This window comes from Anolis sagrei, chromosome 3 (assembly GCF_037176765.1).
Source record: "Anolis sagrei isolate rAnoSag1 chromosome 3, rAnoSag1.mat, whole genome shotgun sequence".
Classification (NCBI taxonomy): Eukaryota; Metazoa; Chordata; class Lepidosauria; order Squamata; family Dactyloidae; genus Anolis; species Anolis sagrei.
In genome coordinates, this window is record NC_090023.1 from 706,902 (window position 1) to 734,746 (window position 27,845).

General features: G+C 46.7%; 2 protein-coding genes across 2 annotated transcripts; both read left to right on the forward strand.

The window, feature by feature from the left end:
* The first annotated feature begins 1,520 nt into the window (after window positions 1-1,520).
* LOC137096680 (zinc finger protein 850-like) lies at window positions 1,521-27,325 on the forward strand. The gene is made up of 2 exons (XM_067466350.1): window positions 1,521-1,725; window positions 23,421-27,325. The coding sequence occupies exon 2, from the start codon at window positions 23,588-23,590 to the stop codon at window positions 25,487-25,489; it is 1,902 nt and encodes a 633-aa protein (XP_067322451.1). The 5' UTR covers window positions 1,521-1,725; window positions 23,421-23,587; the 3' UTR covers window positions 25,490-27,325.
* LOC137096686 (zinc finger protein 420-like) lies at window positions 2,601-19,307 on the forward strand. The gene is made up of 2 exons (XM_067466367.1): window positions 2,601-2,715; window positions 13,977-19,307. The coding sequence occupies exon 2, from the start codon at window positions 14,149-14,151 to the stop codon at window positions 15,589-15,591; it is 1,443 nt and encodes a 480-aa protein (XP_067322468.1). The 5' UTR covers window positions 2,601-2,715; window positions 13,977-14,148; the 3' UTR covers window positions 15,592-19,307.
* Window positions 27,326-27,845: the final 520 nt, after the last annotated feature.

The window sequence follows — 27,845 nt, forward strand, 5'->3', positions numbered from 1 at the left end:
ACAATGCACATATACATGGCAAACATTCAATTCCATTAGACATACAACATATATAGACCGACTCAGAGGCAACTTAACGTTCCATCTTTCCGGCCTCACTCAGTCCTTGGTGGAGTACTTCCTCATTGTTCTACATGCTGCTGGAAGGTTCTATGGTGTCGTAAATTAGTTAAATTAGCCTCCCCGCATAAAGTGGTACCTAAATTTATTACTTGACAGATGCAACTGTCTTTCGGGCTGCATAGGTCAACAGCAAGCTAGACTATTAATGGTTGGGAGCTCATGCCAACCCGGGCTGGCTTCAAACTCGTGGCCTCTCGATCAGTAGTGATTTAATGCAGCTGGCTACTAACTATCTGCTCCACAACCCTGCGTTGATAAAAGAAATCGATGCAGATTCTGAAGGATCATCTGTTACTCCGCTCCGAGTCCCCTGGGGAGATAGAGCGGAATACAAATAAAATATTATTATTATTACTCTTGTTAGAGAAGATGTACTTTCTTCTCTTACTTCACTTCCTTTCTATGCAAAGGATATGTACAATGATCCTCTCCCCCTGCCCTGTCTTGAAAGAGATACAATAGACTCATGTGTAGAATTAGTTCACTAACATGGTTCCACAATCATAATAATAATAATAATAATAATGCATTCCACCCTCTCTCTCTCTCTCTCTCTCTCTCTCTCCCTGAGGGGACTCAGGGCAGATTCCAACATGAGAGCACAGCTGGTTAATCACCTGCAATAAATCACTGCCAAACGAAAGGTGGCAAGTTCCAAGCGTGAGTCAGGGTTGAGCTCCTGACTGTTAAATAGCCCAGCTTACTCTTCACCTAAGCAGCTGTGCTGTGAGTAGAGAAATTAAGGACTGCTTAAAGTGGGGAGGTTAATTTCTGACACCATAACAATGCCGGAGAGCAAGGAGGAAATGCTACGATTGAAAGGCCTGGTGTCATAGTGGACGAAGGAGGAGGCCGAAGCCAGGCCTAGAGTGGAGGGGGCGTGGCCACGAGGCAGTCTCCAGGGCCAGAAACGCGCCCTGATTGGCCCTCAGGATGATTGGCGGGAAAGTGCTGAGGGAGAGGCGGTGGGCGGGGCTGTGCTGAGGAGGCCGAAGCCAAGCCTAGAGTGGAGGGGGCGTGGCCACGAGGCAGTCTCCAGGGCCAGAAACGCGCCCTGATTGGCCCTCAGGATGATTGGCGGGAAAGTGCTGAGGGAGAGGCGGTGGGCGGGGCTGTGCTGAGGAGGCCGAAGCCAAGCCTAGAGTGGAGGGGGCGTGGCCACGAGGCAGTCTCCAGGGCCAGAAACGCGCCCTGATTGGCCCTCAGGATGATGGGCGGGAAAGCGCTGAGGGAGAGGCGGTGGGCGGGGCTGTGCTGAGGAGGCCGAAGCCAGGCCAGAGCGGAGGGGGCGGGGCCACGGGGCAGTCTCCAGGGCAAGAGCGGCATCCTGATTGGCCCTCAGGAAGATAGGCGGGAAAGCGCGGAGGGAGAGGCGGTGGGCGGGGCTACGCTGAGGGGAGAAGAAGGCCGGCGCCATTTTGTGCCAGTCCCAGTCAGGGAAGGCCGCGGAGAAGGAGGAGGAGGAGAGCGATCGTGCGCGGGGACCCTTCTGGAGCGGAGGGAGGGCGCCTCTTTGTGGAAGTCAGTCAGTCTTTTCGTGTGGGAACCACCTAATCCAGGCTGCCTCGGGGGGCCTCTCCCACCCACCCCCGCGCCCAGGAGGTGAGCTTGAGGGGGCCGCGGCCTAGCGCTCCAAGGGGGGGGGCAGGTGTGTGTGGCGGGGGGGAGGGGGCGATCCAAATCGAGGGAGGGAGGGGCCCCGGCTGTCTTCCCGAGTGATTGGCAGGCGAAAAGAAGCCGGGAGGGAGGGAGGGAGTGGGCGGGACCTGTGGAGTGGGCGGGGCTGCGCGGCGGTGGCCCCTCCCTGCTGGAGGATCACAGAGAGAGAGAGAGAGATGTCTTGACGAAGGCTTTCCTGGCCGGAATCACTGGGTTGATGTAGGTTTTTTTTCGGGCTATACGGCCATGTTCTCGAGCACTGTTTCTTAACCCGGGGGTCGGGACCCCTGGAGGGGTCGCGAGGGAGTGTCAAAAGGGGTCACCAAAGACCACAAGAAAACATAGTATTTTCTGTTGCTCATGGGAGGTTCTGTGTGGGAAGTTTGGCCCAATTCAATCGTTGGCAGGGTTCAGAATGCTCTTTGATGGTAGGTGAACTATAAACCCCAGCAACTACAACTCCCAAATGTCAAGGTCTATTTTCCCCAAACCCCACTAGTGTTTACATTTGGGCATATTGAGAATTGGTGCCAAGTTTGGTCCAGATCCACAGTGGTCTCTGGATGTAGGTGAACTACAACTTCCAAAACTCAAGGTCAATGCTCACGAAACTCTTCCAGTATTTTCTCTTGGTCGTGGGAGTTCTGTGTGCCAAGTTTGATTCAATTCCATCGTTGGTGGAGTTCAGAATGCTCTTTGATTGTAGGTTAACTATAAATCCCAGCAACTACAATTCCCACAGGACAAAATCAATACCCTCCTCCAATCCCACCAGGAGGACCCTTCTGGAGCGGAGGGAGGGAGGGAGGGCGCCTGTTTGTGGAAGTTAGCCAGCCAGTTCGCCCGCCCGCCTGCCTGCCTGCCTCTTTTCGTGTTGGAACCGCCTCCAGGCTGCCTCGGGGGGCCTCTCCCACCCACCCACGCGCCCCGGAGGTGAGCCTGAGGGGGGGGGGGCGCGGCCTAGTGCTCCAAGGGGGCCGAGGGGTGTCCCCCCCCCCGTATGTGTGGGAGGGAGGGTGGGAGTGGGCGGGGCCTGGGAGGAGGTTTTTCCGGGCTATATGGCCATGTTCCTGAGGCATATTTTCTCCTGACGTTTCGCCTGCATCTATGGCAAGCATCCTCAGAGGTTGTGAGGTCTGTTGGAAATAAGAAAATGGCCTTATTATATACCTGTGGAATGACTGGGCTCTTCTCTGCTGGAGCTGGGTGTGAATGTTTCAACTGACCACCTTCATTAGCGTTTCACGGCCTGGCTGAGCCTGGGGGAATCTTTTGTTGAGAGGTGTTAAGATGTGCCTGGTTGTTTCCTCTCTGCTGCTTTTGCTGTTGTAATTTTAGAGTTTTTTTTTTAAATATTGGTAGCCAGATTGTGTTCATTTTCATGGTCTCCTTCTTTCTGTTGAAATTGTCCACATGCTTCTTGTGGATTTCAATGGCTTCTCTGTGTAGTCTGACATGGTGGTTGTTGGAGTGGTCCAGCATTTCTGTGTTCTCAAATAATAGGCTGTGTCCAAGCTGGTTCACCAGGTGCTAGCCGGGAGGGGGGGGGGGCTTGAGGGGCTTCAGCCCCCCAAAAATTCTCATGGTGGTTCGCGAAAAGGCCTTACTGGTGCATTATTTAAACTGTTATGTTTATTCATATCATGATCTGATCACCATACTCAATATCCCATATGCATGGGGGTATTGGGGTAATGTACAAAAGGTTTGCTAGGGTAAACCCTCTTTCACTCAGACTCACCCCCCCCCCCCCGAAACCCCCCCCCCGAAAAAAAATTCAGTCCCCCCCCCCCCCCCCCCCCCGAAACGAAATCCTGGCTACGGGCCTGTGCTCTGCTATGGCTGACTTCTCTGTGTAGGAAAATTTGGTTTATCTATCTGTGGAATAATGTCCAGGGAGGGAGCTAGGTGTGAATGTTTCAAAACATAAGGTTTATTATTATTATTATTATTATTATTATTGACTTTATTTGTACCCCGTTAACATCTCCCAAAGGACTCGATGCGGCTTATAAAGGCCAAGGCCTCAATCAAACAACAATACAACTATACACATAAACCACAAAGCAAATCAAGACAATTAAAGCAATAACAGTACAAACAGTACACCATAGCACAATAAAACTAAGGCCGGGCCAAGTGTAAATGGGTACAGGTTAAAAGTGCTGAGTATGACAGTTGAAATATAAGGATTTTTGGGTAAGTGCAATGTGCGGACAATCTTAAGTCTCTAGTAAAGTGCTTCTGGGACATGTTGCTGGAGTTTCCTATTCTGGAAAGGCACACCGGAATAGCCAAGTCTTCAAGCTCTTCCTAAAGACTGCTATTATCTGTGGCTTCTGGCATCCGTGGGGGCTTTTGGAGCATATTCCCAGCAGATACGAGGATTGTATTGTATCAAGGAAGGCCGAAGAGGATCAGAAACGAGGTTCAACAAAAGCCTCGCAGACAGATGCGAGAGGAAAGATTGGCAATGCTGTCAGAGCAGGTGGACAGAGAAGCAGGGCTCTTCTTCTTCTTCTTTGTGAGGCGTGCTGGAAACACACCTACCTATTTGGTCCTTTAAGCAGGGAGACTTGGCAAGTCAATTCACAATTAGTTTGCAAATAATACCACAAAACAGGACAAACAGTTTGCCTACCTGGAATGCTCTGGTTTTCATCGCAATCACGGCATTTAGTGGGATAAGTAAGACCGTCACAGCCACTCCTAAACTCTTCAAAGGATGGAAAATACTGACCACCTTGATGGCCTGGCAGTTGTTTGGTGTGGCTTGTCAGTGCCTGGGGGAATCTTTTGTTGAGAGGTGATTAGCTGTCCCTGATTGTTCCCTCTCTGTTGTTTGCCTGTTGGAATTTTAGAGTTTTGTTTTTTTTTAATGCTGGTCGCCAGATTTCATAGAATCCTAGAGTTGGAAGAGACCTCTTGGGCCATCCAGCCCAACCCCATTCTGCCAAGAAGCAGGAGGAATCAAGGAAGGTCAGGCATGATCGGAAACTACGTTCAGTAAAAGATTTTGTTCATTTTCATAGTTTCCTCCTTTCTCTTGAGATTGTCCACATGCTTCTTGTGGATTTCAGTGGCTTCTCTGTGTGGAAAGGAAGAAACCATGAAAATGAGCAAAATCTGGTGATCGGGATTTAAAAACCCTAAAATTGGTTGGACCGAGAGAGCATGGGGAGCAGGACTTCCCTGGATCGGGGCACTGGGCTCCTCTTGATCCAGGCCAACACCCCATTGGCTTTATTTGGTTATTTACAACAGTTATATGCCGCCCTTCTCACCTGAAGGGACTTAGAGCGGCTTACAAGGTATATAATATATTAAATTATTAGCATAGTACAACAGCAGTATTATATGTTACTATACCGTAATACACCATTATATTGTAATATTAGTAGTAATATTACATGTATATACAGTATATTATATTGTTAGCAAAGCACAGGAGACAAGATGGAACTGTCTCCAACTGCAGCCCCCTCTCTCTTCACTCTGGGCAGAGCAGCAGTTGTTCCGGGGGGGGGGGGGCGTGGATCGTAACTGAGGATGGTGAGAGCCGTTCAGAAGTGGAACTCTCTGCCTCAGAGGTAGTGTGGTGGAGGCTCCTTCTTTGGAAGCTTTTAAACAGAGGCTGGGTGGCCATCTGTCGGGAGTGCTTTGAATGCAATTGGCATTCAAATTGGCAGAATGTGGTTGGACTGGATTTTATTTACTGTCCTTGTATACCGCAGTTTCTCAGCCTAACTGGCGACTCAACGCGGTTTACAACAAAATATACAGTGCACAGTATACAATTAAAACCATAAAAACATCATACACAATATTAACACGTAAATCACAATCCAATACATCTCCTAACTAAAATCGTGGTCCAATTTCGTCATCCATATTACCAGTCCATAATCAACACATTCATTGCACCGAATTAACCAAATGCCTGCTCGAACATCCAAGATTTTAGTCTTCTTCGGAATACCATCAGCGAGGGGGCTGATCTTACCTCCATGGGAAGAGCGTTCCAGAGCCGAGGGGCCACTACAGAAAAGGCCCTGTCTCTCGTCCCCGCCAGCTGCACCTGTGAAGCAGGCGGGATAGAGAGCAAGGCCTCCCCAGAAGATCTTAGGGTCCTGGTGGGCTGATAGGCCGAGATACGTTCGGATGGCCCACCAGGACTCTTCCAACTCTAGGATTTTATGATATAGGCAGGAGACAAGATGGAACTGTCTTCCTCCCCCCACAGAACCACCGCAGGACATTCCTGGCTCCTGTTCCCCTTCCTTCCTCCCCACGAGGAGGAGGAGGAGGAGGACTCCAGGATCTTTGAGCCAGGCCTCATCGTCCCCCATTCTGTCTCTGCACTTCCTTTTTTGTGCCCAAGTGGGGTCACTGGCTTTTGTCCCTGGTGAACTTTGTTGGGAGGTGTTAGCTGGCCTTGATGGTTCCCTCTCTGGAACAATAATAATAATAATAATAATAATAATAATACTCTATTTATACCCCGCCACCATCTCCCCAAGGGGGACTCGGGGTGGCAAACATGTGGCCAAGCCCAAGAATTATGATAAAGCAAAGTAAAATACATACAACAGGGAATAACATCAAATCAAGTGGAATTCCCCTGATGGACCTCTCCAACAGCCACCAGGTCTGACTCCACAGAGAAGCCGTTGAAATTCACAAGAAGCAGGTGGGGAACGTCAACAGCCATCAACAGAAAGGAGGAAACCATGGACGTGAACACAATCTGGCTCCCAGTATTAAAAAAAACAAACTCTAAAATCAGGACAGTGAATAAAGAACAACGCTCAAAAAGCAGGGCAATTCCAGACAGGAGACAATCAGGACCAGCTAACACCTCCCAAGAAAGGATCCCCCCAGGCAGGAAGAAGCCAGGTTTTGAAGCTGCAAGGCAATTCAGTGCTAATCAAGTTGGCCAATGGCAACGTTCACACTGTTGTTGGCTGTGTTCAGTGCCTACCTGCGTGACCATCTACGAACCCACGCAATCTCTTCGATTGTCCGGAGAGGTCCTACTCCTGCCCCCTTCGCAGGCGCGACTGGTGGGGACGAGGGAGAGGGCCTTTTCTATGGTGGCTCCTCAACTCTGGAACTCGCTCCCCAAGGATATTAGGCAGTCCCCACATTGGCAGTCTTTAGGAGGAGCTTGAAAACGTGCTTGTTCCAATGTGCCTCCCATGTTCTGACCGATTCGCTGCCAAATGTCCTCTGAAGCGCTTCCTTTTACCTGTGGGGTCAACCGACCCTACTTTACCCTCTACAAACCCCGGTTAGATTCATTTTACTGCTGCTCAGACCGAGTGTTTTACATTTTCTAATCTATTAGATTTGGCCCTGCCCACCGTGTTGGACCCTTTTGTTTTTACATTGTTTTTGTTTTATTGCTGATGTGTTATTTATAATAGTTTAGTATTGTATTTTTATTACTTCTTTTTTTCCTTTTATTTTATGTTATTGCTGTGTTGATTTACTGATGTGTGTATTGCCGGGCTTGGCCTCACGTAAGCCGCCCCGAGTCCCTTTGGGAGATGGTGGAGGGCTATACAGAAAGTGTTACCATTATGATTTATTATTATTATTATAACTACACCTCCCAGAATGCAAGGTCAGTACCCGTCACCCCCCCCCCCCCACAGTATGTTCAGTTGGTCATGAGGGTTCTCTGTGCCAAGTTTGGTCTTGCTTCATTGTCGGGGGTGGGCGGGGGGCAGTCACCATTTATCTGGATGCGGGGGAACTACAGCTCCCAAAAATCAAGGTCAGTTCCCTCCCAAACCCCTCCAGTATGTTCAGTTGGTCATGAGGGTTCTCTACGCCAAGTTTAAGTCCAGTCCATTGTTGGGGTGGGGGCACTTACAGTTTCTCTGGGTGCGGGTGAACTTTAACTCCCAAAATGAATGGCAATTCTCTCCAAATCCCTCCAGTATATTCAGTTGGTCATCGGGTCTGTGTCCCAGGTGTGGTCCAGGTCAGTCATATGTAGGGGTCGCATTCATCTGTGGAAGGGGTTGAAAGTACTGCATCTATGTTCCACCCCCCCCCCCCAAAGGCTCAACTAGATGTAAAGTGATGTAAAGGTCATTGGGGGAGTGTGTCCAGGTCCATCATTTGGGGGGGGTCATTGGGGGAGTGTGTCCAGGTCCATCATTTGGGGGGGGTCATTGGGGGAGTGTGTCCAGGTCCATCATTTGGGGGGGGTCATTGGGGGAGTGTGTCCAGGTCCATCATTTGGGGGGGGGGGTCATTGGGGGAGTGTGTCCAGGTCCATCATTTGGGGGGGGGGGGTTCGCAGTGGTCCCTGGAGGCAGGTGAAGGGACCGCAAATCGCATTGTCCATGTTCCACCCCCAAACCTCGCCAGGACGTAACACGGGTCATGAGGAGGGGCTGTGCGCCAACTGTGGTCCAGGTCCCTCATTTGTGGGGATTGTGGTGGTTTGTGGAAGCAGGGACTGAAGTGGGTGACGGTACTGCAAACACCATCATCCGTGATCCATCCTCCCCTCAAACCTCACCAGGACAGAAGTGTCTTAACATGAAAGCATCAGCATACAGTTTATAACGTACCAATTTGCAAACATGACATGCAAACATATCAAAGTACCCCTGCAGAGGCCATCCAGCCTCTGTTGAAAAGCCTCCAAGGAAAGAACTTCCACTGGACCCTGAGGCAGAGAGTTCCACTGCTGACCAGGTCTCCCATGTGGCCAGGAAGTTCTTCCTCGTGTTCAGGTGGAATCTCCTTTCTTTCCTGTCATTGAACCCACGGCTCCACGGAGTCCTCGTCTCCAGGGCAGCAGAAGGAAGCCTCTCCCTCTTCCTTAGGACACCCTTCCACGTATTTGTGCGTGGCTTCCATGTCTCCTCCTCACAACCTTCTCTTCTGTGGCTGAACAGCTCTTTCAGGCGCTCCTCTTCAGAGGGATGGTTCCTGGTCTCAAACCTTTGGTCGTTTGAGTCTCCCTCTTCCTCTGATCACCTTTCAGCTTAAAGTCCATCTCTCCGGGAAGGCATCTTTCCAGCCAGCTTAAAGCAAGCTGTAATAAAACCGCTGTTGAAGAAACCATCACTGGACCCCACTCAATTCGTCAACTTCCGGCCTGTTTCCAATCTCCCCTTTTTGGGCAAAGTCCTAGAACGTGTGGTGGCCTCACAACTCCAGGCATTCTTGGTAGACACGGATTATCTGGATCCGGCACAGTCTGGCTTCAGGCCGGGGCATGGTACTGAGACAGCCTTGGTCGCCTTAGTGGATGATCTGCGCCGGGAGCTCGACAGGGGGAGTGTGTCCCTGTTGGTGCTTCTGGACCTCTCAGCGGCCTTCGATACTGTCGACCACGGTATCCTTCTGAGACGCCTCGTGGGGATGGGTCTTGGAGGAACTGCTTTACAGTGGCTCCGCTCATTCCTCGAGGGTCGGTCTCAGAAGGTGTTACTGGGAAACTCCTGTTCAACCCCACAACCTTTGTCTTGTGGGGTTCCTCAGGGCTCAATATTGTCTCCCATGTTGTTTAACATCTACATGAAGCCGCTGGGGGAGATCATCCGGAGTTTCGGAGTGCGATGTCATCTGTACGCGGATGATGTCCAACTCTGTCACTCCTTCCCACCTGCTACTAAGGAGGCTGTCGAGGTCCTGAACCGGTGCTTGGCCGCTGTGACGGTCTGGATGGGGGCGAACAAATTGAAATTGAATCCAGACAAGACAGAGGTACTCCTGGTCAGTCGCAAGGCCGAACAGGGCATAGGGTTACAGCCTGTGTTGGATGGGGTCGCACTCCCCCTGAAGACGCAGGTTCGCAGTTTGGGTGTGACCCTGGACTCATCGCTGAGCCTGGAGCCCCAGGTTTCGGCGGTGACCAGGGGAGCATTCGCACAGTTAAAACTCGTGCGCCAACTGCGCCCGTACCTTGGGAAGTCTGACTTGGCCACGGTAGTCCACGCTCTGGTTACATCCCGTTTGGACTACTGCAACGCTCTCTACGTGGGGTTGCCTTTGAAGACGGCCCGGAAGCTCCAACTAGTCCAACGTTCGGCAGCAATGATACTAACGGGAGCGGAGCGCAGGGAGCATACAACTCCTCTGCTGCACCAGCTCCACTGGCTGCCGATCTGCTACCAGGCTCAATTCAAAGTGCTGGCGTTGGCCTTTAAAGCCCTAAACGGTTCTGGCCCAACTTACCTATCCGAACGTATCTCGGCCTATCAGCCCGCCAGGACCCTAAGATCTTCTGGGGAGGCCCTGCTCTCTATCCCGCCTGCTTCACAGGTGCGGCTGGCGGGTACGAGAGACAGGGCCTTTTCTGTGGTGGCCCCGCGGCTATGGAACGCCCTGCCCTTGGAGGTAAGATCAGCCCCTTCATTGATGATATTCCGAAGAAGATTGAAGACCTGGATGTTTAAGCAGGCATTTGGTTAACCCAATGCAACGAATGGTAACTGACTAAAGGACTGGCAACATGGATGACGAACTGGATCACGTTTTTAGTTAAGAGTCGAACTGGATTGGTATTGATGTATGAATTGTGTTTTTATGTTTTTTATGTTTTTTATGCTTTTAACTGTATACTGTTGATTGTTATATTATGTTGTAAACCGCGTTGAGTTGCCGGCTAGGCTGAGAAACGGCGGTATATAAATATAGCAAATAAATAAATAAATAAATAAATTGAACCGTGGGGCCCAGAACTGGACCCAGTGTGATTCCAGGTGAAGAGGTCTGGCCAAAGCAGAAGAGAGAGGCACAAATCTCATCGAATCCTGGGAGAGACCTTCTGTTCTTTGAATTTTTTTCTCAAGCAGAAGCTCATTTTTAAACCTTCTAGTAAGTCTCAATGTGAGTTTGAATTAGACCGGTGGGGGTTGGCGGCAGGATTCCTTTGGGAACAGACGGGGAATTTGGGGGCAGCCGGCCTCTGATTTGGGATGCTCAGGAAGGAGATCTGGAAGCCATCGTGGGATGGTAAGCAGCCCAGGACTCTTTGTGTCCCTCCGCATTGAGCACACGGCTTCTCAACCGTCTGTAGGGAACTCTTTTAATTAGCAATGGCTGCTGACAAAGAAAAGCAACCAGTCTCCGAAAATCACTTTATTTTCAAGTGTGGCCACACTCGGACAAACGGCCAAGACAAGTCAGGTATCTTCCAAAAGGCTCTCTGTGCCATGTGGATTTCTCCGTTCCTTCTCCTACACTTTGTGTCATGAAACAAACCCATCCCATTCCGGAACAGTTTTCAAAAACATGTTCTTTCACCACCTTGTCCCTTTGGCGCCTCTAAAACTGATAACCTTCTACATACTTGGAGCAAACAGACATTTTCTGACTTCAGGTAAGTTTGGGATGCCAGCCTGCCCTTGCGTATCCTTGACAACGTGGCATCCTGTGTTTCCCAAATACCTTCCCTCTCGTTGGCCTCCGCTCTTCTGTAGGCCAGAGGACAAACCTCTTTCAAGCTTGCATTTCAGCATTTGAACTCTAATAAGCCCCATGAACCTCTTCACGTCCTAATGCCACGACCCCTTCATACAGTTCCTCGTGTTGTGCTATTTATTTATTTATCGTGTCATCAGCAACCATTGTATTACAATTCTAACAGAGCAAAACAAACACAGAGATTAAAAAGAAAAAAGAAAAAAAAGAAAGAAAAAAAACCACACAGATTTTGTAAATTTGGTATTTGGTTAAATGTCCTTTGACCAGTATCTGGCCACTTGGAGTGCCTCTGGGGTTGCCGCAAGAAGGTCCTCCATCATGCATGTGGCAGGACTCAGGGTGCATTGCAGGAGGTGGTCAGTGGTTTGCTCTTCTCCGCACTCGCATGCTGAGGATTCCACCCTGTAGCCCCATTTCTTAAGATTGGCTCTGCATCTCGTGGTGCCAGAGCGCAATCTGTTCAGCGCCTTCCAAGTCGCCCAGTCTTCTGAGTGCCCAGGGGGGAGTCTCTCATCTGGTATCACCCATGAATTGAGGTGCTGGGTTTGGGCCTGCCACTTTTGGACTCTCGCTTGCTGGGGTGTTCCAGCGAGTGTCTCTGTAGATCTAAGAAAACTATGTCTTGATTTAAGTCGTTGACGTGCTGGCTGATACCCAAACAGGGGATGAGCTGGAGATGTCTCTGCCTTGGTCCTTTCACTATTGGCTGCTACTTCCCGGCGGATGTCAGGTGGTGCAATACCGGCTAAGCAGTGTAATTTCTCCAGTGGTGTAGGGCGCAGACACCCTGTGATAATGCGGCATGTCTCAGAGCGCTTGGTGGGGACACGAGACAGGGCCTTTTCTGTGGCGGCCCCCAGACTTTGGAATGCCCTTCCAAAAGATCTTCGCCAGGCCCCTACTTTAGCAGCTTTCAGAAAGAACCTAAAAACTTGGCTGTTCCGATGTGCCCTCCCAGATTAGGAATCCCCCACCCAAGTCCTAGAAGCACTTTAGTACAATTAATATTCTGCACACCACACTATTTTTATTCCTATGCTCCTCCTGCCACTCTAGCACTTTTAACCCTGTACCCCATTGCGCTGGCCGGCCCAGTTTTAAAGTGTCATGATGTATTGTTATTGTCGTTATTGCTTGCTTAACTATTGATTTGCTGTGTTTTTCTACTGTCGTGTTATGTTTTACTGTATTGTGTTTTGAGGCTTCGGCCTGTGTAAGCCGCATCGAGTCCTTCGGGAGATGCTAGCGGGGTACAAATAAAGATAATAATAATAATAATAATAATAATAATAATAATAATAATATTTCACTCTTGAGAAACTCCCATCCATCCGTAACTCCCTTGTCTTTTGGTATCTGTGTCCACGGAATGCTGCTCAGTGTTTCCTTCATTTTTTGGAAATCAGATCTCCTAAAGTCCAAAATGCGGGTTTGACTTGTCTTCGTTTCGGCCTTCTTTTGTACCTCACATTGCAGGAGCACATGGTCACTTGCCCCTAAGTATCCTACCACTTCAACCACATCGATCAGGTCCTCCGCATTTGTTAGGATGAGATCAAGAGTAGCCAATCCCCTTGTTGCCTCTTCTACCTTCTGGACCATGAAATTGTCTGCAAGGCAAGCGAGGAATTTGTTGGACTTTGTACTCTTGGCTGAGTTTGTTTTCCAGCAAATATCGGGATAGTTGAAATCGCCCATGACTACTACATCTCTTCTCTGTGCCTGTTTGGTCAACTGTTGGCAGAAGACTTCATCAAGTTCTTCCTCCTGGCTTGGAGGTCTGTAGTAGACTCCTACAACAAGATCTTTTTGAGTCCCAGTTCCCTTGATTCTTATCCAGATGATTTCAAGCTGGTTTCCCGGATTGCTATCCTGCATTTCTTCTGCAGCATAAGAGTTTTTGACATATAAGACTACTCCGCCTCCTCTCCCCTTTGTTCGGTTTCTGTGAAAGAGGTTATAGCCCTCGATGTCTACATTCCAGCGATAGGAGTCATCCCACCAGGTTTCAGTGATGCCTATGATATCATATTTGTGGTGTTGTGCTAAAAGTTGGAGTTCGTCATGTTTATTTCCTATGCTCTGTGCATTAGTGTAAAGACATGTGAGCCCCTGAGATCTTCCCCTGAGCTGTTTAATTAGGATTATTGTGCTTTCGGTACTTGGTCCTTGTTGTGTTTGTGCAGCCCTCCGTTTAGCCTTCTGGCGGTTCCCTGACATTGTGGGTAAAGTAGTGTTCGCAAGGCTGTTGTCCCCCTCCCCCGGTGGACCTAGTTTAAAGTGCGCCTAATGAGGTTTGCGAGTCTGTGAGCAAAAAGGTGTTTTCCTACTTGTGTGAGATGCACCCCATCCCTTGCCAGTAGGCCATCCTCCTGGAAAAGCAGGCCATGGTCAAGGAAGCCAAAGCGTTCCTCCTGACACCATTTTCTAAGCCAGTTATTGACCTGCACTATTTTTCTGGCCCTTGTAGGACCGTGTTTTATGACTGGGAGGAGGGATGAAAAGACCACCTGTACATTACATTGCTTTAGCTTTGTTCCTAGAGCTCGAAAATCATTTGTGATCTTTTGAAACGTATGCCTTGCAGTATCATTGGTTCCTACATGAATCAACATGAGGGGAGGACGGTGATGGGGCTTGAGGAGCCTGGTGAGCCTCTGAGTGATATGGTGTATTTTTGCCCCCGGTAGGCAGCATATTTCTCAAGCCATTTCATAACCTTTCACTTCTTTCGTAACCAGGTAAAGGAGGATTCTATGGAGCCACCTCTTGGATGCAGTAAAGAAACCAATGATATAGGAAGAAGAAATCCTCTCAAGGTGATGATCTTGCAGAATTCTTGACCCAACAAATAAGAAAGAAAAGAGGAGTCAAGTATCTGTATTGCAATTAAACACTCTTATTACTGTTGATATGGCAGAGAAACCCTATACATGCTTGGAGTGTGGAATGAGCTTCACCCGCAGTTCAGGTCTACGTTCACATCAAAGGACTCACACTGGGGAGAAACCCCATACATGCCTGGAGTGTGGAATGAGCTTCACTGAGAATGGAACTCTACGTAGACATCAGAGGATTCACACTGGGGAGAAACCCTATAAATGCCTGGAGTGTGGAAAGAGTTTCTCTCAGAGTGGAAGTCTACATAAACATCAAAGGACTCACACTGGGGAGAAACCCTTTAAATGCCTGGAGTGTGGAAAGAGCTTCACTGAGAATTCGCATCTACGTTCACATCAAAAGACTCACACTGGAGAGAAACCCTTTAAATGCTTGGAGTGTGGAAAGAGTTTCTCTCAGAGTGAATATCTACGTTTACATCAAAAGACTCACACTGGAGAGAAACCCTTTAAATGCTTGGAGTGTGGAATGAGCTTCACTGCGAATGGACTTCTACGTTCACATCAGAGGATTCACACTGGGGAGAAACCCTATACATGCCTACAATGTGGACAGAGCTTCGCTCATAGGGGAAATCTACGTTCACATCAGAGGATTCACACTGGGGAGAAACCCTATAAATGCTTGGAGTGTGGAATGAGCTTTACTGAGAATGGAACTCTACGTAGACATCAGAGGATTCACACTGGGGAGAAACCTTATAAATGCCTGGAGTGTGGAAAGAGCTTCACTGATAGGGGACATCTACATGCACATCTAAGGACTCACACTGGGGAGAAACCCTTTAAATGCCTGGAGTGTGGAAAGAGCTTCTCTCAGTGGTCAACTCTACATAGACATCAAATGATTCACACTGGGGAGAAACCATATAAATGCCTAGAGTGTAGGCAGAGCTTCACTGCCAGTTCAAGTCTACGATCGCATCTAAGGACTCACACTGGGGAGAAACCATATAAATGCCTGGAGTGTGGAAAGAGCTTCACTCAGAATTCACATCTACATAGACATCAAAGGGCTCACACTGGGGAGAAATGTTATACATGCTTAGAGTGTAGACAGTTCTTCAGTCGGAGTGCAGATCTGCGTTCACATCAAAGGACTCACACTGGAAAGAAACCCGTTAAATGCCTGGAGTGTGGAAAGAGCTTCTCTCAGAGGTCAACTCTAAATAGACATCAAATGATTCACACTGGGGAGAAACCCTTTAAATGCCTGGAGTGTGGAAAGAGTTTTTCTTGGAGTAAAAACCTACGTTCACATCAAAAGACTCACACTGGGGAGAAACCCTATAAATGCTTGGAGTGTGGACAGAGCTTCACTGATATTGGAAATCTACGTAAACATCAGAGGATTCACACTGGGGAGAAACCTTATAAATGCTTGGAGTGTGGAAAGAGTTTCTCTCGGAGTGATCATCTACGTTCACATCAAAGGACTCACATTGGGGGGAAATAATATATATACTATAATAATACAATAGAACCTTTTTTATAGACCGCCGTCTCTCCCCAAGAGGACTCAGGGAGGTTCACACAAAAACAAAAAATCAAACATTCAGTGCCCTATGTGAATACTAGCATCTTAAAAATAAAACAAAATAACAAACTTATAACAAAAGAAAAATTAACATCAGCATAAAAAAACAAAATATGGGCAATCCAAAAAACATAATTATACTGATAACATAATTAACAATTGAGAGATAGACCCTGAGAAAACGATTAAAATACCTAAAATGCCACCATGGTTGTTCTTTCTCATGTACCAAAGCAGCAGTGGAGTACAAATAAATTAGCCTATATATGCCTGGAGTGTGGACAGAGCGTTGCCTTGATTGGCGATCTACACACACATCCGAGGACTCACACTGGGGAGAAACCCTATGCATGCCTGGAGTGTGGACAGAGCTTCAGTGAGACTGGAAATCTACATATAGACATCAAAGAATTCACGTTGGGGAGAAGCCTGATAAATGCTTAGAGAGTGGACAGAGCTTCCCTCAGAATGGAAGTATACATACACTTCTAAGGATTCATGTTTTCTCTGTAGAGATCTATGCTCAAAGGCTCTGCTCTGAGGAACAGGTTGGAGAGAAGCCGTCATGCTGCTCTAAAGGAGGCTAAAGTGGTTTTCTTACTCCCAAGAAATTAGGCTGTATGTACAAAAATGTCGGAAAAAAATGTTGGAAATGCCACAAACATGAGGGGAGCTTCTTCCATATGTGGTGGACTTGTGGAGAAGCCCAAAAATATTGGAAACTTAGCCACGAGGAGTCCCAAAAAATTCTTGGAATCAAATTTGTAAAAAAACAAACAAACCAGAATATTATCTTTTAGGTATTACAGACCCGGACCTAACTTTAGACCACAACAAAGATGTTCTCTTTACTTATATGGTGACAGCTGCAAGAATTGCATGTGCGAGACTTTGGAAAATTGATAAGATTCCAGACATCGAGGACTGGATTGACAAACTAAGAGAAATCAAAGATATGGACAAATTCACTTTTTTTTTCCTGAAGGCTAACTTGGGAAGCCCAATAAAAAGGACAGACTGGACTCCTTTTGAAGAATATGAAAAAGACAAGAAGCAAAGAGACCAAACTTAATATTATCTTTTTTGAATCTGAAATAGACCGATACTATCTTATTCTATTTGTTTTCTCCCTCTTTTTTATAGTGTATGAATTTATAGAGTAAGAAGAACATAGTAAAAAATGTTGAATGTAGACATAAATATCTTTACAAAGAATAAGAGTGAAAGCCCAGGATGGAAGTCAATGGATCTGTTTTCTCTTTCGCTTTTTTTCGTTCTGGTTAGATTGGCTCTTCTCTATCTTTTTTCCTACTTTTCTAGAAACTAAATGTTCTGCCGCTTTTTATGTAAATATATAAAAAAAATTCTTTGTATCTTTTTGTTTTGGTGTATGTATAATAAAAATGTATTGGGGGAAAAAGGAGGCTAAGGTGGAATAGCTGTTTGTTCAAGGTTTATGTTTTGCTTTCTCTTTGGTCTTAAGATGAAGATGCCTTATTTTGTGTTACTTACAAAGACTATGTAAGTTTCTTGCACGGTTTGTTTTTTGTATGCAACATTGCAAGTTTGTGTTTCATCTCTGCTATTAAGAGTAAAGATTTTTTTGTTCATCTCAATTCTTGTCTGTGTGTCTTGTACATGGGACATGGCTAAGATCCGCTTGCTGCGCCACAGGTTATGGGCCCAGTTCAGCCCAGCCTAGTCCTTATTTTTGCAAAGACCACAATTGAGGAATTTATTTTTTGACTTGTGGGACTGAATTCTGGAAGATGGATCCAGGAGTGAATTTGGCAGCATTCCCTATTGCCAGGTTGAATGGCAGTAACTACTTCATGTGGAAGGTTTGCATGGAGAGTTACCTGAGGAGGGAACCTCTGTGGGATTGCATTGAGAACCCACCACCACAAGTCCCTACAGCAGAGGAGCAGCGAGCGCATGAGAAGGCCAAGGCATCCCTTATCCTGGGGATGGACGACAAGCAGTTGATCCACGTCTGCAGCTTGCCCACCGCACATGCTATTTGGGAGCGACTGAAGGAGGTACATGTCTCGGACTCTGCGGCAACTATGGCTGTATTAGCTAGAAGGCTGTACAGGAAGCGTCTCCAGAGAGGAGAGGAGCTGAAAGACCATTTACAAACATTGCAAAGCTTATTTGTTGAGTTGGAGCAAAGGGACTTCAGACTCACTGAGGCAAATAAGTGTTTTATTTTGTTATCCTCTATGGAGGATTCCTTTGATGGAATTGTAAATTCCTTAGAATCACACCCACAAGCGCAGCTTAATCTGCAGTACGTATCTTCAAGGCTGCTTGCAGACTGGGAGCGTCGGAGAGATCGGTGTTCGGAGGCTACAAGCACAGCTGGGCAAGTGAAACACAAACAGCCAGCTGGGAATGCGGCAGAGTAAGAGAGGGAGAAAGTTTGTGCTGTGAGGAGATGTTTTGTTTGCAATTCTCTGAAGCACTTGAAAAAAGACTGCCCAAGGCTGTGAGACAAGCAGAAGAGGAAGCTGCAATATCCGAGGAGGGGTTCTGGGTTTTTACTGAAAGAGGTGGGTTTTTACTGAAGTTTGGCAACACTGGCCACTCTGGAAAGTTATCCCACCTGTTAACACCAATTTGCAACGATGCTAGCCAATTGTAAAGGTTGAGCACCAATTGTATTATCTGTTCTTCAATGCTGCTACCAATTATGCAGGTGTGGATGATTATGAATGTAATTCAGGTAACTGCCACCAACGGGAGGTAATGCCGATGAGAACTGGCTCCTCAGACGCAAATAAATGGAGATGACATGGTCTTCAAACAAAAGTTAATAAGTTTATTTTGAACAAAGTGTATCGTTGTAGGCTGTTAATAAACTTGGAATTACTTTGAGAACTTTGTATGTAACTTGGTTTGCAGTACAGTTCACTCTTCTGTATGACACAACTTTTAATTGACTTTTACTGTGGTGAAGCACTTTCTTAAACAATGTTTCCTGAGGTGAATAGCATTCCTGTTTGATCCTTTCTTGATCAAGCCCTAGATCTCTAGTTCTCTCCTAACTAGTGATCTAAACAAGCTTCCCTTAGTCCTCTCTGACTAATGAAACTAATCATGTTTCCCCCTTCAGCCTTCCTAGACTGAAGAAACCTGGCTATTCACACACACTGCTTCTTCACTCTCCACTCTCCTCTCTCAACTGCTCACTCCGAACTCCAAACCCTAACTGACTGCTTCTTTTCAAAACGCAGATAGATTTCTCTTGCTAGGCTCCGCCCACTTTCCACTCTCTCCTGCCTGGTTTATTTATTTATTTGCTTTACTTCTATACCGCCTTTCTCAACCAAAATGGCGACTCAAGGCAGTTTACACAGTAAAGGTTAACACAACATCATCAACATCATCAAAGGCAATTAAAAACACATTATACAAAACATATCAAGTCAAAAACTGTCATTATCATAGACGTGCGCCTCAACAAACAAATCAGAATCAGAATCCGTAATCATAATCCATTATACCAATTCCTATGTTCAGTTGTACCATCGTACTGTATTTCATTGCACTATTTAGCCAAACGCTTGTTCGTAAAGCCAAGTCTTGACCTTCCTCCGGAATTCCAACAGTGAAGGGGCCTGTCTGATGTCCACAGGTAGGGTGTTCCACAGCCGAGGGGCCACCACCGAGAAGGCCCTGTCTCTTGGCCCCGCCAACCGCGCCTGCGATGCAGGTGGGACAGAGAGCAGGGCCTCCCCAGACGATCTTAATGTCCTAGTCGGTTCATAGGATGAGATGCGTCCGGAGAGGTAAGTAGGGCCGGAACCATTTAGGGCTTTATAGGCTAAAGCCAGCACCTTGAATTGTGCCCGGTAGCAGATTGGCAGTCAGTGGAGGTGGTGCAGCAAAGGAGTGGTGTGCTCCCTGAGTGCCGCTCCTGTTAGCAACCTGGCTGCCGAATGTTGGACCATTTGAAGCTTTCGAGCAGTCTTCAAGGGCAACCCCACGTAGAGAGCGTTGCAGTAGTCCAAGTGGGATGTAACCAGAGTGTGGACTACCGTGGCCAAGTCAGACTTCCCAAGGTACGGTCGCAGCTGGCGCATGGGTTTTAACTGTGCGAATGCTCCCCTGGTCACCGCCAAAACCTGGGGTTCCAGGCTCAGCGATGAGTCCAGGGTTACACCCAAGCTGCGAACCTGTGTCTTCAAGGGGAGTGCGACCCCATCCAACACAGGCTGTAACCCTATACCCTGTTCGGACTTGCGACTGACCAGGAGTACCTCTGTCTTGTCTGGATTCAATTTCAATTTGTTCGCCCTCATCCAGACCATCACAGCGGCCAGGCACCGGTTCAGGACCTGGACAGCCTCCTTAGTGACAGGTGGGAAGGAGTGACAGAGTTGGACATCATCCGCGTACAGATGACACCGTACCCTGAAACTCTGGATGATCTCACCCAGCGGCTTCATGTAGATGTAGAACAACATGGGAGACAGTATCGAGCCCTGAGGAACCTCACAAGACAACGGTTGTGGGGTTGAACAGGTGTCTCCCAGTAACACCTTCTGAGATCGACCCTCGAGGAATGACCGGAGCCAATGCAAAACAGTACCTCCGAGACCCATCCCCGCGAGGCATCCCAGAAGGATACCGTGGTCGACGGTATCGAAGGCCGCTGAGAGTTCCAGCAGCACCAACAGGGACACACTCCCCCTGTCGAGCTCCCGGCGCATATCATCCACTAAGGCGACCAAGGCTGTCTCGGTACCATGTACCGGCCTAAAGCCAGACTGTGCCGGATCTAGATAATCCGTGTCTTCCAAGAATACCTGGAGTTGTGAGGCCACCACACGTTCCAAGACCTTGCCCAAGAAGGGGAGATTGGAAACTGGCCGATAGTTGTTGAATTGAGTGGGGTCCAGTGATGGTTTTTTCAACAGCGGTTTTATTATAGCTTGTTTTAAGCTCGCTGGAATGATGCCTTCCCGAAGGGAGGCATTAACCACCACCTTCACCCACTCCGCCAATCCCCCTCTGGCTTCCTTCACGAGCCAGGATGGACAGGGGTCCAGGATGCATGTGGTAGGCCTCATTCCTCCAAGTATCTTGTCCACATCCTCGGGTTTCACTAATTGAAATGAATCCAATAAAACCGGACAAGCAGATGCTCCAGCAATGTTCCTTGGCAATGCCACAGTGGATACAACCAGTTAGCTCTAGCTTTCAGCTACTGTTACCAAACAAATAGTTAAACAGCTCAAATACATATACCTAGTTTCAATAACTTCCTTACAGGTTCCTCACACAGAAGAGTTGTGCAGACAAACACAAGACCAGAACAGAAAGACACTTTTTATGTTCAATGTATTGTCGAAGGCTTTCATGGCCGGAATCACTCAGTTCTTGTGGGGTTTTTTCGGGCTATATGGCCATGTTCTAGAGGCATTTCTCCTGACGTTTCGCCTGCATCTATGGCAAGCTTCCTCAGAGGTGAGGTCTGCTGGAGCTGGGAAAAAAGGGGTTTATATATCTGTGGAATGACCAGGGTGAGACAAAAGGCTTTTGTAAGTTGGGCTAGGTGTGAATCTTTCAACTGACCACCTTGATTAGCATACAATGGGCTGACTGTGCCTGGAGCAAACTCTTCCTGAAAGGTGATTAGATGTCCCTGCCTGTTTTTCTCTCTGCTGTTTTTGCTGTTGCAATTTTAGAATTTTTTAATACTGGTAGACAGATTTTGTTCATTTTCATGGTCTCTTCCTTTCTGTTGAAATTGTCCACATGTTTGTGGATTTCAATGGCTTCTCTGTGTAGTCTGACATGGTGGTTGTGAGAGTGGTCCAGCATTTCTGTGTTCTCAAATGATATGCTGTGTCCAGGTTGGTTCCTCAGGTGCTCTGCTCTGGCTGATTTCTCTGGTTGAAGTAGTCTGCAGTGCCTTTCATGTTCCTTGATTCGTGTTTGGGCAATGCGGCTGCGTTTGGTGGTCCCTATGTAGACTTGTCCACAGCTGCATGGTACACAATGGTAGACTCCTGCAGAGGTGAGAAGATCCCTCTTGTCCTTTGCTGAACGTAGCATTTGTTGGATTTTCTTGGTGAGTTTGTAGATAGTTTGTATGTTGTGTTTCCTCATCAGCTTCCCTCTGCGGTCAGTGGTTCCCTTGATGTATGGCAGGAACACTTTCCCTCTGGGTGGATCTTCATCTTTACTCTCGTGGCTTGTTCTCGGTGGTCTTGCAGCTCTTCTGATGTCTGAGGTGGAATATCCATTGGCCTGGAGAGCCCAGTTGAGGTGGTTCAATTCATTTTGGAGGAGGTTCACTATGGAAAAAGAAAAGGAAGGAAGACTGCCTTTTCTAGATGTCCTCGTCATCCGCAAACCAGATCAACAATTGGGTCACACCGTCTACAGAAAACCCCCACACACAGATAGATATCTACATAAAAACTCCAACCATCACCCAAGTCAAAAAAGAAGCCCCATTAAAGCCTTGGCAGACCGTGCAAAAAGAATCTGCGGACCCCACCTCCTCCTCCAAGAGGAACTGAACCACCTCAACTGGGCTCTCCAGGCCAAGGGAGACTCCACCTCAGACATCTTCACTGCCCAAATTTGAATACCGGTGGGGTTGGGGGTGGGGTTCACTTTGTCATTTGGGAGTTGTAGTTGCTGGGATTTATACTTCTCTTTCAATCAAAGAGCATTCCGAACTCCAACAACAATGGAGTTGAACCAGATATGGCACACAAAACTCCAATGACCAACAGCAAATACTGGAAGGGTTTGGTAGGCATTGACCTTGAGTTTGAGTTGTAGTTCACCTACATCCAGAGAGGTCTGTGGACTCAAGCAATGATGGATCTGGACCAAACTTGGTACTCATCCTCAGTATACCCAAATGTGAACACTGGCGGAGTTTGGGGAGAATAGAGCTAGGCATTTGGGAGTTGTAGTTACTGGGATTCACCTACAAACAAAGAGCATTCTGAAACCAGCCCACAATGGATCTGCACCAAACTTGGCACACTACCTACATCGAATACTGGTGGGATTGGGGGGCTGTTCTTGAATTCTGGAAGTAGTAGTTCACAAACACCAAAAAGGAAGAGAAGAACAGGCGGAGAGATCTTCAAAAGGGTTCCTAAGACCATCAGAAATATGTGTTTTATGATGGTCTTTGGCGACCCCTCTGAAAGCCCCCTTGCTGCCCCCCAAGGGTCCCGCCACCTGGGTTGAGAAACACTGCCTTATATGGACCTGCCTGGGCACTGAGACCTTTAAGAGAGGCCCTTCCCTTGGTCCCACTTCCATCTCAAGCTTGGTTGGTGGGAATGAGAGAGAGGGCCTTCTCGGTGTCTGCCCCTCGACTCTGGAACTCCCTCCTCATGGAAGCCAAAATGGCCCCCTCCTTACTATTTTCCTTATTGCAGAAGGCTAAAACTTTTTTATTCGGGCAGGCTTTTAAAGAAGAAGATTTTAAAGATCAATTCAGGGGGTGTTGTGGTTTTTAACCTTGAGTATGTTTTAATGGTTTTATCTGGGAATTCTTAAATACCGTTTATATTTAGTTCTGTTTTAATGTCTGCATATTTTTATGTTTCAAATTGTATGCTGATGTTTTATGTTCAGCTGCTTTGAGTATCCACAAGGGGAGATAAAGCAGGCTATAAATCAGTATATTGATAATAATAATGATGATGATGATAATAATGATGATGATGATAATAATAATAATAATAATCTTTCGCTTTTTTCTTAACCAGGTAAATGAGAATTCTATGGAGACACCTCTTGAATGCAGTAAAAAAACAATAATGTAAGAAGAAATCCTCTCAAGATGATAATCTTGCAGAATTCTTGACCTCACAGATAAGAAACAAAAAGGAATCAAGCATCCGTATTGCAATTAAACACACTTATTACTGTTGATATGGCAGAGAAAACCTATGCAGGTTTAGCCTGTGGGCAGAGCTCCACCCACAGTTCAGGTCTACATTCACATCAAAGGACTCACACTGGGGTTAAACCTTATACATGCCTGGAGTGTGGAAAGAGCTTCTCTCAGAGTGGACATCTACGTTCACATCAAAGAATTCACACTGGGGTTAAACCCTATACATGCCTGGAGTGTGGAAAGAGCTTCTCTCAGAGTGGACATCTACGTTCACATCAAAGAATTCACACTGGGGTTAAACCCTATACATGCCTGGAGTGTGGACAGAGCTTCACTGAGAATGGAACTCTACGTAGACATCAGAGGATTCACACTGGGGAGAAACCCTTTAAATGCCTGGAGTGTGGAAAGAGTTTCTCTCTACGTTCACATCTACGTAAACATCAAAGGACTCACACTGGGGAGAAACCCTTTAAATGCCTGGAGTGTGGAAAGAGCTTTGCTAACAATTCAAGCCTACATTCACATCAAAGGACTCACACTGGGGTTAAACCCTATAAATGCCTGGAGTGTGGAAAGAGCTTCTCTCAGAATGGACATCTACGTTCACATCAAAGAATTCACACTGGGGTTAAACCCTATACATGCCTGGAGTGTGGAAAGAGCTTCCCTTGGAGTGGACATCTATATTCACATCAGAGGACTCACACTGGGGAGAAACCCTTTAAATGCCTAGAGTGTGGACAGTGCTTCACTCGGAATACAACTCTGCATACGCATCAAAGAATTCACACTGGGGAGAAACCCTATAAATGCCTGGAGTGTGGACAGAGCTTCACTAAGAATGGAAGTCTACGTTTACATCAGAGGACTCACACTGGGGAGAAACCCTTTAAATGCCTGGAGTGTGGACAGAGCTTCACTAAGAATGGAAGTCTACGTTCACATCAGAGGACTCACACTGGGGAGAAACCCTTTAAATGCCTGGAGTGTGGACAGAGCTTCACTAAGAATGGAAGTCTACGTTTACATCAGAGGACTCACACTGGGGAGAAACCCTTTAAATGCCTGGAGTGTGGAAATAGCTTCACTCAAAATTCACATCTACGTTCACATCAAAAGACTCACACTGGGGTGAAACCCTATAAATGCCTAGAGTGTGGAAAGAGCTTCTCTCAGAATTCACATCTACGTTCACATCAAAAGAATCACACTGGGGTGAAACCCTATAAATGCCTAGAGTGTGGAAAGAGCTTCTCTCAGAGTGGACATCTACGTTCACATCAAAGAATTCACACTGGGGAGAAACCCTTTAAATGCCTGGAGTGTGGAAATAGCTTCGCTCACAGTTCAACTCTACGTAAACATCAAAGGACTCACACTGGGGAGAAACCCTTTAAATGCCTGGACTGTGGAGAGAGCTTCACTAAGAATGGAAGTCTACATTCACATCAAAGGACTCACACTGGGGTGAAACCCTATGAATGCCTGGAGTGTGGAAAGAGCTTCTCTCAGAGTGGACATCTACGTTTACATCAAAGAATTCACACTGGGGAGAAACCCTATACATGCCTGGAGTGTGGACAGAGTTTCACTCTGAGTGGACATCTTCGTTCACATCAAAGAATTCACACTGGGGAGAAACCCTATAAATGCCTGGAGTGTGGAAAGAGCTTCTCTCAGAGCTTCTCTCTACGTTCACATCAAAGAATTCACACTTTGGAGAAACCCTACACATGCCTGGACTGTGGAAAGAGTTTCACTCAAAGTTCACATCTACGTAAACATCAAAGAATTCACACTTTGGAGAAACCCTATACATGTCTGGACTGTGGAAAGAGTTTCGCTCAAAGTTCACATCTACTTTCACATCAGAGGACTCACACGGGGGAGAAACCCCATAAATTCCTGCAGTGTGGTAAGAGTTTCGCTGAGTGATATATAATATAATAATATAATAAAACTTTATTTATAGACCGCCGTCTCTCCCAAAGGGGACTCAGGGCAGTTTACACACAAAAAAATCAAACCTTTAATGCCCAATGTAAATACTAAGATCTTTAAAATAATACAAAATAATAAAAAACTTATAACAAAAGAAAAAATAACATCAAAATAAAATCTGAGTAATCAAATAAACATAATTATATTCATAACATAATAAACCATTAAGACATAGACGCTGAGAAAACAATTAAAGTACAAATACATTGGGCTATACATGCCTGATTCATACCGGGTGGCAACCCTATACATGCCTAGATGTGGACAAAGCTTCAGCTACAGTTCAGGTCTATGTTCACATCAATGAACCCACACTGGGGAGAAACCCTCCCTAGAAACCCATAGTGTGTGAAAAGAGCTTCTTGGAGAGTTGAACTCTTCATAGACACAGAATTCACACTGGAGAGAACGGTGGTGTCTGACCCCGGAGACACTCTCTAAGACAGCGTTTTCCAAACTTTTAGTGTTGGTAATACACTTTTTATACATGCACCCTTTTGTGACATGACCATTTAGTTTAACTAGCTTACCGGAGGGTAAACCAACCCCATGTAAGAGGTTTAGTCTATTTATATATATATATATATAATGCTCTTTTCGTTTTGAGTGACATAACTCAAAATCTGCTGGACAAATTGCTGCCACAAGACACCTACTAACTCAAGGAGTGACCATCCCTTAAAAAAAGATTTTGTCTTTTGGGAGTTGTAGTTGCTGAGATTTATAGTAAACCTACAATCAAAGAGCATTCTGAACCCCACCAATGATAGAATTGGGCCAAACTTCCCACACAGAATTCCATGACCAACAGAAAATACTGTATTGTCGAAGGCTTTCATGGCTGGAATCACTAGGTTCTTGTGGGTTTTTTCGGGCTATATGGCCATGTAGAGGCATTTTCTCCTGACGATTTGCCTGCATCTATGGCAAGCATCCTCAGAGGTAGTGGGGTCTCAGCTACTCATGTAAATACTGTGTTTTTTAGTGGTCTTTGGTGACCTTTTTCACACACCCTTGCGACCCCCGCCCCAGGGGTCCTGACCCCCAAGTTGAGAAATGCTGCCTGAAGGCCATCCAGTCTAACTCCCTTCACCAGGGCGAGAAAACATGATCTAAGCCCTCCTGACAAAGAGCCACCCAGCCATAGATATAGAGATATAGGATACACACAGACACAGATATAGTATCATAGATTTGGAAGGGACCCCTAAAGAAGGACAATGATATGTGGCATTGCACTCGCCCTGAAATCCAACATGCCACCTATCACACCCAGCACTTTTTAATCTGTACCCATATTTGGCCCAGCCTTGGGTTTTTACTGTGTTATGATGTGGATGCCTGGAATGTGGATGTCCTGAACTTGGAAAGAAGAAAGACTTGAAGGGGACAGAACCACCTGATGATTAAAAAGAAGGAAAATGGAGTTTGGCCTATAAATGCAGGGGACCCCCAAGAACATGCACGCTTCCTGATCTGTGGCAACGGAGCGTCCGCACCTCCTCGGAAAAGACTGTTCCTCTCTGTGTGTATACGTGTGAATGTGTGTGTGCAGGAGAGTTCTCCCTTGATGTGATTCTAATAAGATTCTGTCATGATTGTATTTCAATAATATGGTTTTATTGTTTTTATCAGTGGGTTTGTGGACTGCATATTATTTTAATGACTGTTAATTAATTGCAATTGTTTGAACTCTATGTATTTATGGTTTGATACTGTGTTCTTGATTGTGATATTGAATTGTTGCCTTTGTTAGCCGCTCTGAGTCCCTCCCCCCCCCCCCCCCCGGGGTTGAGAAGAGCATGGTAAAAATGCTATAAATAAATAAATAAATGTTACATGAATAGTGTTCAAACCAAATTTGGTCTCCAAAGTGTCTCATTGGTCTAAACTACCTGACTATTCCTTGAACACTCTGCACAAAAGAACAGGGACCTCTTTGGGTTCATAACACTGACATTCTATATAATAGAAATCTACTGTCTGTTTATATCTCCCAAACCTTGAGAAAGTACAAGTCGCTTCCGGAGTGAGAGACTTGGCCGTCTCCAAGGATGTTCCCCAGAGGGACTCCCAGATGCTTTGCCATCCTGTGAGAGGCTTCTCTTTAAAGAGATGAGAAAGGTCCAGAGTGGGAAAAAGAACTCTCTTCTACTTGAGCCAGGTGTGAATGTTGGAATTGCCCACCTTGATTACCTTTGAAAGGCCTTGCAGGTTAAAAGCCTGGCTTCTTCCTGCCTGTTCCCTAGCCCAGACTGTTTCATGTGGGGAATTCCTCTGAGGGACACAG